Source organism: Lepisosteus oculatus, chromosome 21 (assembly GCF_040954835.1).
Source record: "Lepisosteus oculatus isolate fLepOcu1 chromosome 21, fLepOcu1.hap2, whole genome shotgun sequence".
NCBI classification, from domain to species: domain Eukaryota; kingdom Metazoa; phylum Chordata; class Actinopteri; order Semionotiformes; family Lepisosteidae; genus Lepisosteus; species Lepisosteus oculatus.
In genome coordinates, this window is record NC_090716.1 from 13,847,221 (window position 1) to 13,862,138 (window position 14,918).

General features: G+C 39.2%; 1 protein-coding gene across 3 annotated transcripts in view; it reads right to left on the minus strand.

Moving 5' to 3' along the window:
- ldlrad3 (low density lipoprotein receptor class A domain containing 3) overlaps nt 1-14,918 on the minus strand; it is a 79,761-nt gene that overhangs the window by 40,622 nt on the left and 24,221 nt on the right. For all 3 annotated transcript variants that reach the window (XM_015338392.2, XM_069181533.1, XM_069181532.1), the window contains exon 2: nt 8,404-8,550. In XM_015338392.2, the coding sequence (XP_015193878.2) occupies nt 8,404-8,491 (88 nt within the window). In that variant the 5' untranslated portion in view covers nt 8,492-8,550. The remainder of the gene's footprint in view (nt 1-8,403; nt 8,551-14,918) is intronic.

Consider the following 14,918-nt stretch of genomic DNA (forward strand, 5'->3'; position numbering starts at 1 on the left):
ACACCTGTTACTGGAAAGTTCTGGAAACGATAGCTAGAGCTAAACTGGAAGAAAAGAAAACAACGAGATTTTAAGTGTAGCAGTGTATCCATGACAGCGATAACTAGTAAATATATGAATTCAAGTTCTCTGACTTTTTGGCAAAATTCATGAAAGGGGTCATTAAGCAACGTCAATTTAGAGCTGGGTTAAGAAAACAGGAGCTCTAGGGGGATGAGGACCAGCAGGACTCACAGGAAGCACAGCTGAAAACGTCCCATCTACAGCACTGTCAGATATTAAACACATAAAGAGAAATGCACCACAGAAACGGACAGGCTGAACAAGGTTCATGGGTTTCCATATACGAACAGGGGAAGGACTCAGAATATGCTGACTCAGTATACCAGCAACTCTTGACAACAAAACACTAATTTAATTTTAGAACACGTTCCACGGTCAAAATAACTATCCTAAGCCACAAACTAGTGAAGTGATTTTTTTTTCATACAGCTGCTGACAGAGTTGCATGTCTTTCTTGCTACATGCATTTGCAGTGCAGCTGCTCGCTGTTTAATTTGAACTGGCTCAGAGGTCGTTTAGAGAGCCGGGTTCATTTTCTTAGACCCACATGGGGTTCAGCCACAGATCATTTTTTTGCGACACAAACCTGATCAAACCTAGTCAGAAACTGAGCTTCAGGAAGAAGGGAACATCAAGGTAAAAATGTGTTAGAATCTCCTCATTAATTTTTCAGTGTATTTGTCCTATTTATAAAATAATTTGCAATGTTTTCTCTCTCCTCTTCTTGCCATGCTCATTTCTCTCCACCCACTTTGTCCTTGGACTCTGTTTCTCTTTATTCCAAGCCTAGTATTTCCAGCAGAAATAAGAAGATACTGTATGCTGCTTACCAAGAATAGCAATTATTCTGCAATTCAATTAATTTTTCAGGACATTTGGTTTATCTTTTTTCACTTTTTTAAAGCAGGCTCTTCTGGAAACTATAGCAGGATCCTTGAGGCCAGTTATCACCAAGAGTTACTTTAACCTGGAATGACATTTTAAACCCCTCCCTAGCTGCAAGTAATTTGTGGCCATGTATCACACTCAGTTGCTTTATTTTCTTACATTCTTAGAGGAAAAAGAACAGAACCTTGAAATAAACAGATGACAGTGGCTTTGGTCTGCACTGACCCACTATCATTCTTCTTAAATCTCGTTATAAAAGACTCCACACACTGCACACTGAACAGGAGTAACCTAAACACAGGGTTGAAGAAAGTAATGTATGGAAGGCAAAAGGGGATGATAAATCCTGATTTTGGGCCAATGTGGTGCCGTGCCCTGCTGAACATCCGGATAGAGAAATCTGTGAAAGTCTAAGACACAGCTGCTTGACTGGAATTGTGTTAGCAGCGGACTAACTTCAGACATAAAATGGAAATTATTTTGGAATGTTTTTGTGAAATCATTTTGAGTTCGGCAATATGATTCTGTCAAGAATCAGAATACGCCGATCTTTTGATTTATTATATATAACCATAAAGCTTTTTTAATAGAAAAAATTCTTAAAGATTCCTAAACACAAATCAAGAGGGCCTTCATCTAAAAAAACATGTCTGGAAAGAGAAGGAAATTCAGCAAAACAAGCACAAAGGTCTGCACACCAAGGGTAAAAATAAGATCAAGTGACAATGAAGAGCATGTTCTGCCCACTCTGTTCAGGTACTGCTAGTTCCAGCCTTCAGGTCTCGCTTAAGACTGGAACTCCAAGGGTTAAAGTAACACAAACAAGAAGAAACAAACCGAAAAAACTGTTTGGTCACCAGGAAGTCTTATTTTGCCTCTTTGGCAAAATAAAATTCTGTGTGAACTCTTGAAAAAAGAGTCTGAGTCAGCTCCAGTTACTGGGCAGGGGGCTGCAGTAAAGGATGACCAGTCACAGAGCTCAGTGATCCCTGATGAGATCAAGACCAGACAAGGGCAGGCCTGCTGAGATCAGATGGGACATGGACACGGCTGCCTTTTTGATGCTGCCTCTCCTCCCCAGAGAGGCCTCATTGCTAAATCAACCCCACTCCCTCCTCAATCCCTCAAAGCCCGAAGAACTCTCTCCCCATTCTGAGACAGCTTTTCACCAGTTGGTTGGAGGCCAGGCAGACATGAGGGGAAGGCCAGTACAACAGGCAGAGTGCCTGAATCCCAGTGAGCACTGGCACGGTACGGTTGGCTCTTAATGAGTATAGTGTGTTTTTTAACTGTTTCACAAACTCAGCAGTGGGAACACTTTCATTCTAGAACTGTGGAACAAAAATGTAACAGCATCAGTCAAAAGATAAATTCAAAGACCACTGGCCTTCTAATAAAGGTTATGTTCTAAGAGAGGTTCTTTCTTTTTGCATTTTTGTGTAAATGTATATCTTTGTAGAAAAAGACAGAGGACATAAAAGTATTTAGGACATAAAAGACAGAGATTAATATTTGATCAGCTTTCCTCAGGTCTGAATAATCCTTCCTCACTGATGAGACATTCACTGTCCAGACTGAAGAGTTGAGTTTCCATTTAACAAGTGCTTTTCAGGAACACTGTGGACCCTAAAGCACTTCATGAATTTTGCCCAGCTGAGTTAATGACTGCCAACTGACATAAGGTATCAAATTACTCAGAATGTTTTTCTAAGCTACAGCTAACTCTTTAAAGCACTTTTTATGTTATTTACTGAACAAAAGTGACAAAAGCTCAGACTAGAAAACCTATCACAGTTTCCCAGCACGAGATTCCAGTCTGGGAGATTCATCATCACCGACTGGATTTGCATGTCATTTGTGTTTAGGTTGCAGCCCATGTCTGTGTCGGTATGTATTACTTCCCTGTGTCCCAGCAGGATGTCACCTTCAGAACCTGGCAGTGCAGCAGGCTCTGGGGAACACAAGACTACTTACTTACCCAAAGTAAGAAAGAAATCAAAGGACTACCTTACAATCAACACTGAAACAAAATGACACACAATCAAAATTAAACACAGTCCAAACACCTGAAATCTAGCTCTCTTCACAAAACCATCAAACTAATCCCATCTGACAAAGCATAAAGTTCACAAACTTGAACACAAAGCTGTTCAGCAAAAGCAGCCTTATAAAAACTTGGTAGTGATAGGCACCATTAATATCTTTATTTTTTTTTCTTTGTAGACAGAGTTTAATATGATATTTGTCAATGCATGAGCAGCTCCTGCAAACCAGAACTGCACTGCAGGATCACAGCCCTGCAGCTAGGGGGAGACATAGCTCTGTTGAGGAACCTCTTAGTAATGGTCAAAAGGAGTTCGCATAGTCTGCATAAAAAACTCTTTTAAGAGGATTAGCGTGATAACATACCCTGCCAAGCATGCCTGGTCTCGCCAGGAACAACTGCAGTTCTATTTATAATTGAAGCCACCTGCCTTTCTACACTGCTGAAGAGCTGGTGCTCATATGTGAGCCCCGAGGATATAAAGGCATGATGAAAATTATAAAGTCGAGAAAGGTCATTTATGCTGTTCTGTAGTGTAGAGGCAGATGGATGCTAGGGGCTACTCCAGTCATTTCTTTAAAAAGTGTAGCCTTTCTCAAATCATCCTGGTAATGTATTCCATATACCTGTGGCTCATTGGGTTTAGAAACACTACTTTCAGCTCTGTGCTTAGTTCCACTGTATTAACATCATGGTTCTCTAGCTAAAGTCAAAGCTTCTGAGGAACTGAGGGATGAGTCAGCAGTTACTTTTGAGTGTCTGTCTGGTGGCATCACTGTAAGAAACAGCAACACAACCAAACAGGACAGAGAGACCATACAGAGGGTTGTGGCATCTGCAAAAAAAACTCATAAGATCTAACTTGCGAATAACAGAAGATATTTACAGTATGTCTTTTAATGACCGTGCCATTTGCTCTGTAAACATTTGCATGTATAAGAAAAAATAGGGCTTCAAAGAAATATGTACAACAGTCCATCTCATCCATTTCACAATGGGTCACTTAGTGTCATTGGTTAGCTTTTGTGTTTTTCTTTTCTTTTTGATTTTTCATTTCTGAAGAAATTTGTGAAAAATGACACAGGATATTAAACTATGGTAAGACAGTCACATCAGATCTGAAGTTTAATATTACGTTATCAGATATTATCAGAACAAGATATATTGTTTACATTAAACTCTGCACTTTGAGAACAAGAATTAAGACAAGGCAATAGAAAGACTTAAAAAGTAAAAATAAAATAAGAAACACCTGCAAGCAAAAACAAAACATAATTCAAGATAATTGGCACCGAATCATAGATACAGTAAATACAGTACTTACAGTACAGTAAATCACATTATTCTCAGGGCAGAAGACAGGGCAGCATTTCAGAATTCAACAAAAAACGAATTCAAACATATTTTTTGAAAATTTTGAACTGTTTTATTTATGCTTAAATGCTATAAAGCTACGGTAACATGTAACTGTAAACAAGCAGCAAAGCCAGGACATCCTTTTCTTTCCAAACTTTAAAAATACAACAAAAATGGATACTGAGAAACAAAAGGTGTGACTATGAAATTAATTTTTCTAACTAAAAAATTGCATTATGGGAATTTCAGTTTCTCAGTTGAATTTCTCAAATAAACAATATATCAATTTGACACAAATCACAGAAATACAGCCTTCATGGCAGAGACATGAACCCAAAAGCCATGACACATGATGACACATTTGCACTAGAAAATACAGATGTATCAGGATTAACTGTCACCTTAAAACAAAATAATTACTACAATTTCAGTGAATTACCATAAGTGTTTCTGAACCAAAAGGAAAATCACTGAAAAGAGCAGCTTTTGCCCAGCAGTGTATGCTTTAGTTTTATCATAACTAATGGACTGTTGTTGCGACAATGACATGTTATAAGATGTAAAAAATTCCTGTAGCACAATGACTGCTGTAATAGCAGCAGCTACCAGGTCACAACCAGCATAATTCCCTGACCTGGAGGTAAATTCAAATGAATAAAACATGATATTGATATTAATATTGATGCACAAGTCTTTCTCTATACCTTACCACTGAGTGTGGCCATACTGGCTCACAAGTCTTGTACGCCTGATTATCGGAATGGTACAGAGAGGGACAGCTTCAAATGGTATGACAGGAACAATTGGTGATAACTGAGGGTAGGGTTATAGGATTTGTAAAGACTGAAAAAACGACAACTGTGTATCCTAACTGACACATAGACAACATCAAATGGATTATATACATAAAGAAGAACTTTCTTAGCAATACTGAATCTATAGAGGTCATTATTTGCCCTTTAAGTGATGTCCATTGATTCAAAGCCATGTGAAAAGTCAAAACCAGGAAGACACAAATATTGGCACACCCCTGCTAAAAACAGACAACCGTAGAGATTCATGAGAGGGTCTGCTCCTATTGCAGTATGTAGTAAACTTTAAGAATAAGAGTTGCCTGCAAGCAAATCGAAGTTTAATTTGAACATAGAAGCGAAAACGAAACTAATACAAAGCACTGTCAAAACTGTTCCGGAAATTAGTTCTGCCTTTCAAAATAGCACGAGCTCCCATGGGGAAGGCCTGCCTCAGGAATGCAGCATCATGAAGGAACCAGTCAGTGACAAAACCCCACTTGACATGCATCTTAACAGTGACACTATCTGCATTCTCTATAGCTTACGGCATTTTGGTGCCAGTATACAGCATGATAGTATTAAAAGCTGGTAGAACCTGGTCTTACTAAACTGCATATTTATTTTACTTTTTCTGTGAGAAATACAGCTTTCAATGAAGAGCTGAATTAACATACGGGAGAATGAGTTGAACAGGCCTAAAACTGCAGCGGTAATGGATTTTGTGCAGTACATTAAAATCCGACCGGCAATAGATAATCTAAGAGAAAATAGAAAAACCAACATTTGCAGTTTTCCAGATGCACAGTAATGTGATGTTGCAGTCTACGAAGGACTTTAAAGCTGTACAACAGGTTTTGTGCAAGAAATGCTAGTGTGTTTGCGTTTGTCCCTTTAAAATCTAACAGTACAGCACTGAACAGGGAAGGGAAGAAAGAGAAAGGCCCAGAGGAAAACTATTTTTAAAGGGACTGAACAGATTTACTAACTGAAACCAAGTTTTGAAATCTGGAAATTAAAAAACTGTTCCAGAAAAAAAGGAAACAAGGCTTGCAAAGCAGTTCTGATTCGTGCTGCACATACAGTACGCTACAGGGAACAACTAGCAGCCTGCCAGAGGCTGAAGGGGAGGAGGAGGAGGGATTAGAGTCTGGAAAAGGGAGATTCCCAACCAGGAGGTTAATAGAGCTAAACCCTAGCAGCACATCTTCAAATAAAACTCATCACCACCGCACTCGAATTCAGAAAACCTTTGATACACTCCACCTGCCCAGATTATGCACTCACAGCTTGCATTCACAAGAGAAACTGGGGTGAATTTTTGCTACTTATGAAACATCTTTTAGGAACCAGCCAAGGTTTAAGACAGACTCAGATTTCAAGTCTGATTCCTTTATTCTGAAACACAACATACATCTAAATGTTAATTCTCTAACATTCTCTAAATTTAAAACAAACTCAAGCATATGCAATTACAGTATAAAGTGCAATTTATCACTGTTAAAATAAGGCCCTGTGTGATCATATTTTTGTCTTCATTCAGACTCTGACTCTGATGATATTCTGGCAAAAAATTTTTTATATTCTGCAAGAATTATGTCAATTTACCTAAATAAATTAACTCAAATCATGATCGCTACATGTACATAGCATTTGATCCTAGAATGTAAAGTTAGCAAACCGATCTCATCATCTGCAGCATGTGATGGAGAGCCATCACATGATAGGGGTTTTACTGGGAAGTTTGAAAAGACGGAATAAACCCCTTTCTGTTTTGCTGTTGTTATTAAAGGAATGTGCGTGTTCTCTGCTAAAGGGCAGCCCTATACGCAAACTGGAAACATGTTTAGTGTCAGATAGCTTTCTTTCTGTAAGTAAATGTTCTTAGTGTAAATGCTGAGTGAATAAAGAGGTCATTTGTTTTTATATTCTGAAATACTCCAAGTAAAGTATTTTAGCAGTCAAGGTAAAGGAAAAGTGCACTTGCTTTGCCCTCTTTACACACACAACTCATCGTGTCCACATCTGACATACGAGTTATTGTCTAAATATTAGGGTGAACTGCAGGGACTGTTAGGAAAAATGTGGAGAAACTTCACACCTCCAGGAGGAGCAGACAGCTGAAAACATTAACTCACCATAAGTAAAAAATGTGCTCTGTTTAATGTTAATTCAAAGTAACGGTTTCCAAAGAAAGAAACTTTAGATACCTGATGTTTATCAGCAGTGACATGCTTGATTGCACCACAGATGTTTGGATTTTAACTAGCCTTTAGCTGAGTTTCACAGCCAATATCAATACAATTGAGTGCTATATAAGGGTTATGTTCATGGCCAAGTCAGACAAGGGACAGAGGCACATGTGGCAGGTCACTATAACCTGTAGTGAGGAAAGCAGGAAAAACTCTCAAACAGAAAAAAAGTTTCGGTAATAGAGTGTAAAGGAAAGCTCTGTCCAGAATTCATGACTAATTCGTCTGGTCTGCATGATGAAAGATTATTTCAAACAGGATGCCAAAATTGAAATGACAAAAATTACAAATACTGTAGGACTCACGTAAGAGAAAACAAGAAAAGAGTAAAGAAAGAGTAAAGTGCTGCACAAATGTGAATGGATATGAAGATGTGCAGAGATAGTGAGTTATTCTGTTATTCTGTTGGCTCTGAATGTCTGAAACAAGAAAAGAATCAATGATTGAAACAATTTTCACAACTCCTGCAAAGTTTAAAAAACAGCCCAGCGGCTCCTAGCTGCCCATATACAGTCATTAATATTTGGTTAAAGTTGTATTGATCTTAAGTAAATGAGCCATGGAGAATTGAAAGTCAAATAATTGACAGAATCCTGAAATTCTGCAGTCTCATTTATACAGTGTGCCATCTCAAAGAGCAAGATCACTCTAAAAAGACACAAATATGGGGTTTGGATTTCATTATTAATTCTGCCTTCCCCTCTCTACTGAACTGTGTAATACATTTTGCTTAATATGTGAACAACTGAGTTTTTTCATTTTAACACAGAAAACACGCATCATTTTATGTGTATTGTAAGGTTCTCAGTTTTATTCAAGACAGGAAGCTGTACTGGTGCGTGCGCTCCCTGTGCTGTAGTGGAAACTATTTCTCTTTACTGTCCTGTGCTCTTCTACAGCACTGTCACATGCCTGGGAGAAAAGGAGTCAGGGTGTGACATGTGCCAAGCCCGCATGGCGCCATGACTGTGAGCAGGGCCAGGGAGAGGGGTCAGTAAAGCAGACTCACGGCAGCCCTTCTCATCACTCATGTCAAAGCAGTCGGGGAGCCCATCGCACTGCCAGGCCCCCGGCACGCACGTCCCGTCCCCACACATGAAGTTCCCGGGAATGTTGCATTCCGTGGTGAAGTTGTTCCCTGGGAGCAGCTGGCTTTCTGCACGAGGGAGAGAGAGGAAAGAGAGGAAAATGCAGTCAAAAGTGTGCTACATGGTGACTCCCCGCGTGAAGTCTTATTTTTAAAGGACTGTTTGAGGACAATAAGAAGAGGACACAGGATGTCAAGCCATTTGACATTCCATTTCCAGTGGAAACACATTGGTGGCCAAGACTCAGTCTTGTATGTTTAGCATCGTGAGTATGGAAGATGCAGGAATCCCACCAGTCCTTCTTTAATCTGTCCTGTTGATGCTATCATGCCTTCCTCATTTTCCAAAGTAAGGATGGAGTTTGTAACCAGCAAACCCATACAGCATGTTTAGGAATCTGAGCTTCATCTTTTTGTTGTTTTGTTTTATCTCCAAAGGCAGAGGAAAAGGCTTCTGAGTAGCCACTCAACTGTTCAGACTCTCCTGGGCTGATGTGTATCTTACTGTTCTTGAAGAAATGTAAAAGCCTTTATTTAAGTCATTCATAAGATTGATACTGGATTGTCACTGATCACGTAAATATTTTAGACAGAGGCCTGTTTTTCTAGAATCGCCAATTATTTGTGTCAAACATAGCTGGAATAGCCAGGTTGTGTGTCTGACTCGCAGCTAAGATTCCCCTGACCACACAAGGGAGAGAGCGAAGTGCAGGCCAGCCCACTCTCCAGCCAATCACATTTTAGCATGTCGCAGGTCTTGCTACAGGACGTCCAATGCCATTTGTAGGAGAGGTGCATTTCTCACCAGTAGCAGCACACACCTGTGAGCTCTTTGTTAGGCACAGGGCTTGTTGTGTCATCGCCAGAGCTACTACCCTCATCATCTAATTGTGTGCCACCACATGAACATTCCTGATTTCACACGGCTGGCGATTACAGAGCTTGAGCGCCTATAAGGCTTAAGCTACTCCGGAAGTTTTATTATTTATACTGAATTAAATAAACATAGAAACAAAATGCATAAAAATGGCCTACTTCAGTACAAAATTGCATTTTGTGATCTGTTGCGTGTACAACAGTGACATAGCTATAAGAGTACAATGAGTCTGTAACCTTCATGAAAGAATGAATGATCACTTTACTAGCCATACACAATTTCTTGTATTAGCAATCTGTCTTTTTGCACACCCCAACGTGCTCTCCATGAGACACACAACAGGGAGAGAGGCTTGGGGTCAGAATACAGGGTCAGACATTTTATACAGCACCCCTGGAGCAGTTGGGGTTAAGGGCCTTGCTCAGGGGCCCAGTGGAGTAGGACTCATCTGCTGGCCACAGGATATAAACCGGCAACCTTCCAGCCACAGGCGCAGATCCTTAGCCACAGAGCCACTGCACTGCCTCTACACTACATGAAGCCAAAGAACTATTACTTGAAGATATTAACATTAATTCACAACCTTTTTAAAACCGAAAACTCTTTAACCCCACTCTGAATACTAAAGCTTTCATTTGTTTGTGTGCTTTTCAACCCGTGACCGACTTTATACAGTATATCAGTGCTAATGCTGTGTCTGACTGTTTTAAAGGCACACAACCAACACAGAAGTATGTGCTCTCTGTAGGGACTCTGTATCCACAGAGGCTAAATTTAGCTTTCCACTCCAGCTTAAGGGTTTTCATGGAAGAAAGTTCCACTGCACACATCAGCTTATTACTCAGGAGAACCGAAACCCCCTTTTAAAATTAGAAATCGGAGGCTCACCTGCAAACTGCAGACTGCGTGTGAAAAAGAAGCAGGATTTTTCACACTGCTTATTAGCAGCTGCCTCCTCCTAGCTGTGGGGCACGATAAACATCCTGCCGTGTCTTTCTCACCAGAGCACTGACTAACATCACCTGCTTGTGATCCTAGCACTGGGCCGGCCTTGATACCGTCTTTGCTAAAGTCTGGCAGGTTCTGGGTGGGGAGTCCCTAACAAGAGGCCAAGAGCTGCTCAAGTATTAAGCACGCACACCAACACTGTCTTCTCTGCCAGCACCTAGCAGACAGTGAGAAATCTCTTATGAAACAATTAAAACTAAAAAGAACCACTCCCTGGTACATATAAAAGAACTACCTTGTAGATCTTACAGACAAAGAAGAAAAAGGACAACTGCGGTACAATTTAGATTTCTATCACACCTTCAATCAAGAGACTCTTGATAAACGTCACAGAGCATCACCCAAGGCATTCAAATGAAGCAATTAAAAATGACTGTAAATGTGTACAAATTACAATATCCTACTGCTCTGCAGTTGTACAATAACTGAATTTTTACCATTACCTGTGAGTTTATAATATTCCAGAGAGAGATAAACAGCTCAATGAAATCAAAATTTATTGCATCACATGTCTGTTTGCTTTCCCTAGACTCAATCAGTAATCTGTTCTTTGTCTGCTTTCTGGTACAGATACAGCACAGATTTCTCTTTTATAGGCAGCTGCCCTGTGCAGAGACTCCATAAACACTGAACCTAATGCTAATTCCGTTCCCACCTCCAATCTAAGGATTTTTATTGGTTTTTTCTCATATTAAATATGCATCCACTGAAATTAAGCTTCTGCTTTAACCGCAGGTATTCCATAATCCCCACATTTCCCCCTCACAATTAGGGAATATAACCTGTAACTAATATAATTTAAAACTAATCAGTTTATGATCTTTCAGTTCCTTAATTATTCTTGATTTCCATAAAGGGGCCTATTTGACATCTGACGGTTTCAGTCTGAAGATCTGGTGCTCCTTTGAATATTTGCAGGGTCTAATCCACTACATACTCTGTAATTATTGCTACAGTACATATTAAACTCTCCATGGATGGAGGTTTTGAGCTACGTGAATAAATGATGATGAATACAGAGCACAACGCAAGCCTATCTGTCTGCAAGCAGATATAATGCTGTCTTGAAGGATGTAACAGAACTGTTACCACATATTTCATCAGGCCCTGAATTCTGCTGTAACACCCTATGCTATGTTCTGCAATTTAATTAATAAAATATGATGTTTTGAATTTAATTGTAAATACTGTTTATTCTGCTGGTACAGGATGCTAGCTGGCATAATAGCTACTAGCAAACCACGCCAGGTGTGATATTTTCTCACTGGATTTATCAAGTGCGTGATTGCGAAATTCTCAGAGATACAAAGATGTGATTACTGTAGGGTTTTCATTAAACTAACTCTCACAAAGCACAAGGACCTCAGTTCTCAGGTGAAGCCTGCACTGCTAGCACATTGTGCAATAGATGTACAGTACAGACCAACAAGCTTCTGCACTTTTCCTGGAAATGTGCCTCAGGAGCCTTGAAAAGATGTGTTTAGAAAGACTTGCTGGGAATTCAGGTAAGGTCACCAGTTTCTAATTTAGCTGTAATCATACTCCAAAGGTGCAAAGCTAAAGATTTGTTTAAAAAAATACTTTGTCTTATGTGTAATTGGTCACATCTCATGTGCAGACAGGTATGACTCTAGTTTTCTGGAAACATTCATTTCCTTTTTGTTCAGAAAAATACAGAAAATCATTTTTGACTATGTTTTTTTTTTACTTGGTGCTTATTTCATTCCCCAGTATAAGAAACACAGAGGCAATACATTTATGAAGGAATTCATGAAACTTTATATTTTAAAAACAAGTGATATCGCTTACACCCTTGGAGGGAGTACTTATTTAGCAGACAGAAAAATGTTGGCATCATGTACTCTTTTGCTTTGTCACCAAAACAGTAGTACACATTTTATTTAGTAAATTGTCAGTTCCTTTCAAAACAAAACAACTAATAACCATGAATACATACCACAATGGATTAATTATGCACAATATTGAGTCTTACAGAAACAATTAAATTCTAATCTCTGGCAAAGGCTAGCAATATTGAGTTGCACAATGGAAGGGTTCCAGTTCAAATTTACTGGAACAATCAGAAATTAGTTTAACGGATACAAGGAATCAATTGTACAAAACAAAGAGCTATATTTGTCAGCTCATTCAAAGTATACATATATAAATGTATTACCAAAGAACAAACTAACAAGAGTTAAATATATTGTATCGATCTTCCATGATACAAATGGCTGATCATTCCTGCAGAGTTTACAAAAATACTAGTAATAGGAAGGTTAAATATACTATAGTACTATAAAGGTTACTACAAAGGTTAAATTACTATAACACGTGTTAATGTCAGCCTTGTAGTTTGAATCTGTCTCATATAACTGCTTTAATATTCATCCATTCAAAGACAAGTAAATAGTTCCTGTTGTGCACTAAACTACAGTATATTGTGAACATTGAATTTCTACTCATCCAAGTCACGGAGATCCCAGGCAATTCTATGGAGAGTTTAAAAGACCTGCAGGCAGATGGATGGAGTTGGATTCGTTACAGCTGTCCTGCCTTGCTCTGATGGCTTGGTGCCAAAGGTTGTATTGTTGGCACAGGATAAGAGAGTCCTGCTTGGTCTGTTACCTAAGACAGCTCTTCAGGATTGGAAAGAATTCCACTTAGACTTTTTATTCGGTGGCTTTCCAGCAATTTGTGCACAATGTCTGACTTGGGTTTGTCTGCATGTGAGACTGAGGTGGTGAAAACTCAAAATCTGCTTGGCCTGGTCACAGCAGCTTTGACATTTCAGAAGTCTTCAAAAGGCCAGCTGGATGAATTTTGTTGATCACACAAAACTACAACTGGAGATTCCAGGGACTATTTGGGGTAGATTTGTTTTATGTGTAGACTCATTTTCTAATCCTGGTGTTTCTTGAATTTCTTGAAGCTGGAACAATGGTGGTTGTGGTCACATGGTTCATTAGCCTGTCAGATTTTGAGTAAGAGAGAGAGCAAGCCTCCATTGTTGTGCAGCACCTTTTAAATCCAGGTGATTTAAAATCATGGTGATTGGATGTGATGTCATCAGGTGTACAGCTCTACTGTTCTCTCATCGGTTATTTATCCTTGTGACCCACTGCAGTCCCACACTAGATGTCTCCTCCCCCCATCTTGGGGTTGTAGACAAAGAGGCACTGAGTGTTGGACACCACTGGAGGTGTCAAGACTGATCCAATCTATGTTATCCTGGCTTGTCCTTTTTAACTAAGGCTTAGCTCAGAGGAGCTAAATTAAACTATATCAGGGTTATTGTCTGTTGAAGGCAACAGAAAGATTATTAAGATTATTAAAAGTCCTTCTGAATACTTAATTCTAAGCATAATGATAAGTCTTGCTGCTACAGAGGCTGGGGCATAATTCCTTCATAAGTATTTCCAATTATAAGGCATCCATATTAAATACAAAAAAATATGTCCGCAGACGGATTAGTGTGAATATGCTAATAATTTTTATGTTTGCAAAAACCCAGACATTTTTAATTAGTATTTACGACACTGTGACCTAGCAGTCTAGGGTACTGTATTTTGACCCTGTTCACCCTTGTTGCTTCAGGAAGTAGAGGTTTGAGCCTCACACTTGACTTTCTGACAGCTCAGTATCTCTCCATATTCTGGGAAGTATGGAACAAGCTACTTAAGAAACCCTGGCTTCTTTCAAGAAAGTTCTGGATGAGATCCTGGAAGATCTGCTAACTACCAAATCGAGTTAGAGTTAGAAAACTTTTATTTACCAAGTACAAAATATACAAGGAATTTCTCTGGTGCAGGTGTCAACATAAATTCCAACAAAATAAAAGAAAAACAATGAGTACTGCATTTACAAAAAACATCAATGGCATGTGCTGTTAAATATTAAATGTACAACTAGTCACAGAGAAGGAATATAAGAAGTGTTCTTGTTTATGAGAATTATAGCCTGGGGAAAGAAGCTACACATATGTCGGTTAGTCACAGTTTTTAGGGCTCTAGGAACCTTTCCTATGTTTTTTTATGAATTTTGAACAACTTGAGAAAAAGAAAAATACAAACTAATTTCTTTTTATCGTCAACTTACAATGAGACTGGTATGCGAATTTAATACACAGAAATGAGAAATGAACTGCTGCTGGCTTGGAACGTTTCCTAATTAGTCATATCTACCTTGGTAAAACACGGAGAACCTACTGTATTATCACATCACTTCGCGCAACAGATGTCTTTGTTTGATAGCGGCCGAGGGCATATCCAAGGTGCTGGCAGGTTCTTCTCATATCTCATCCCACACTATCTGAACTATCGGGGGACAGTCATGTTCTAAAGGGGCTGAACATTTGCCAAAGCTGCAAACAGTCTTGTCGGATTGCCAGTTTGATGCAGTATCTGTCTCACATTCATTTCAAAAGAAGCACTGAGGGGGTCTACAAAGCACGAAAGAACTTTTACTGAGACTCTAACTCAGAAAAGAAGGCAGAATGTCGGTGTCTTTTTATAAAGACACTGAAGAGAAGATATCAATAACACAGGCTGAG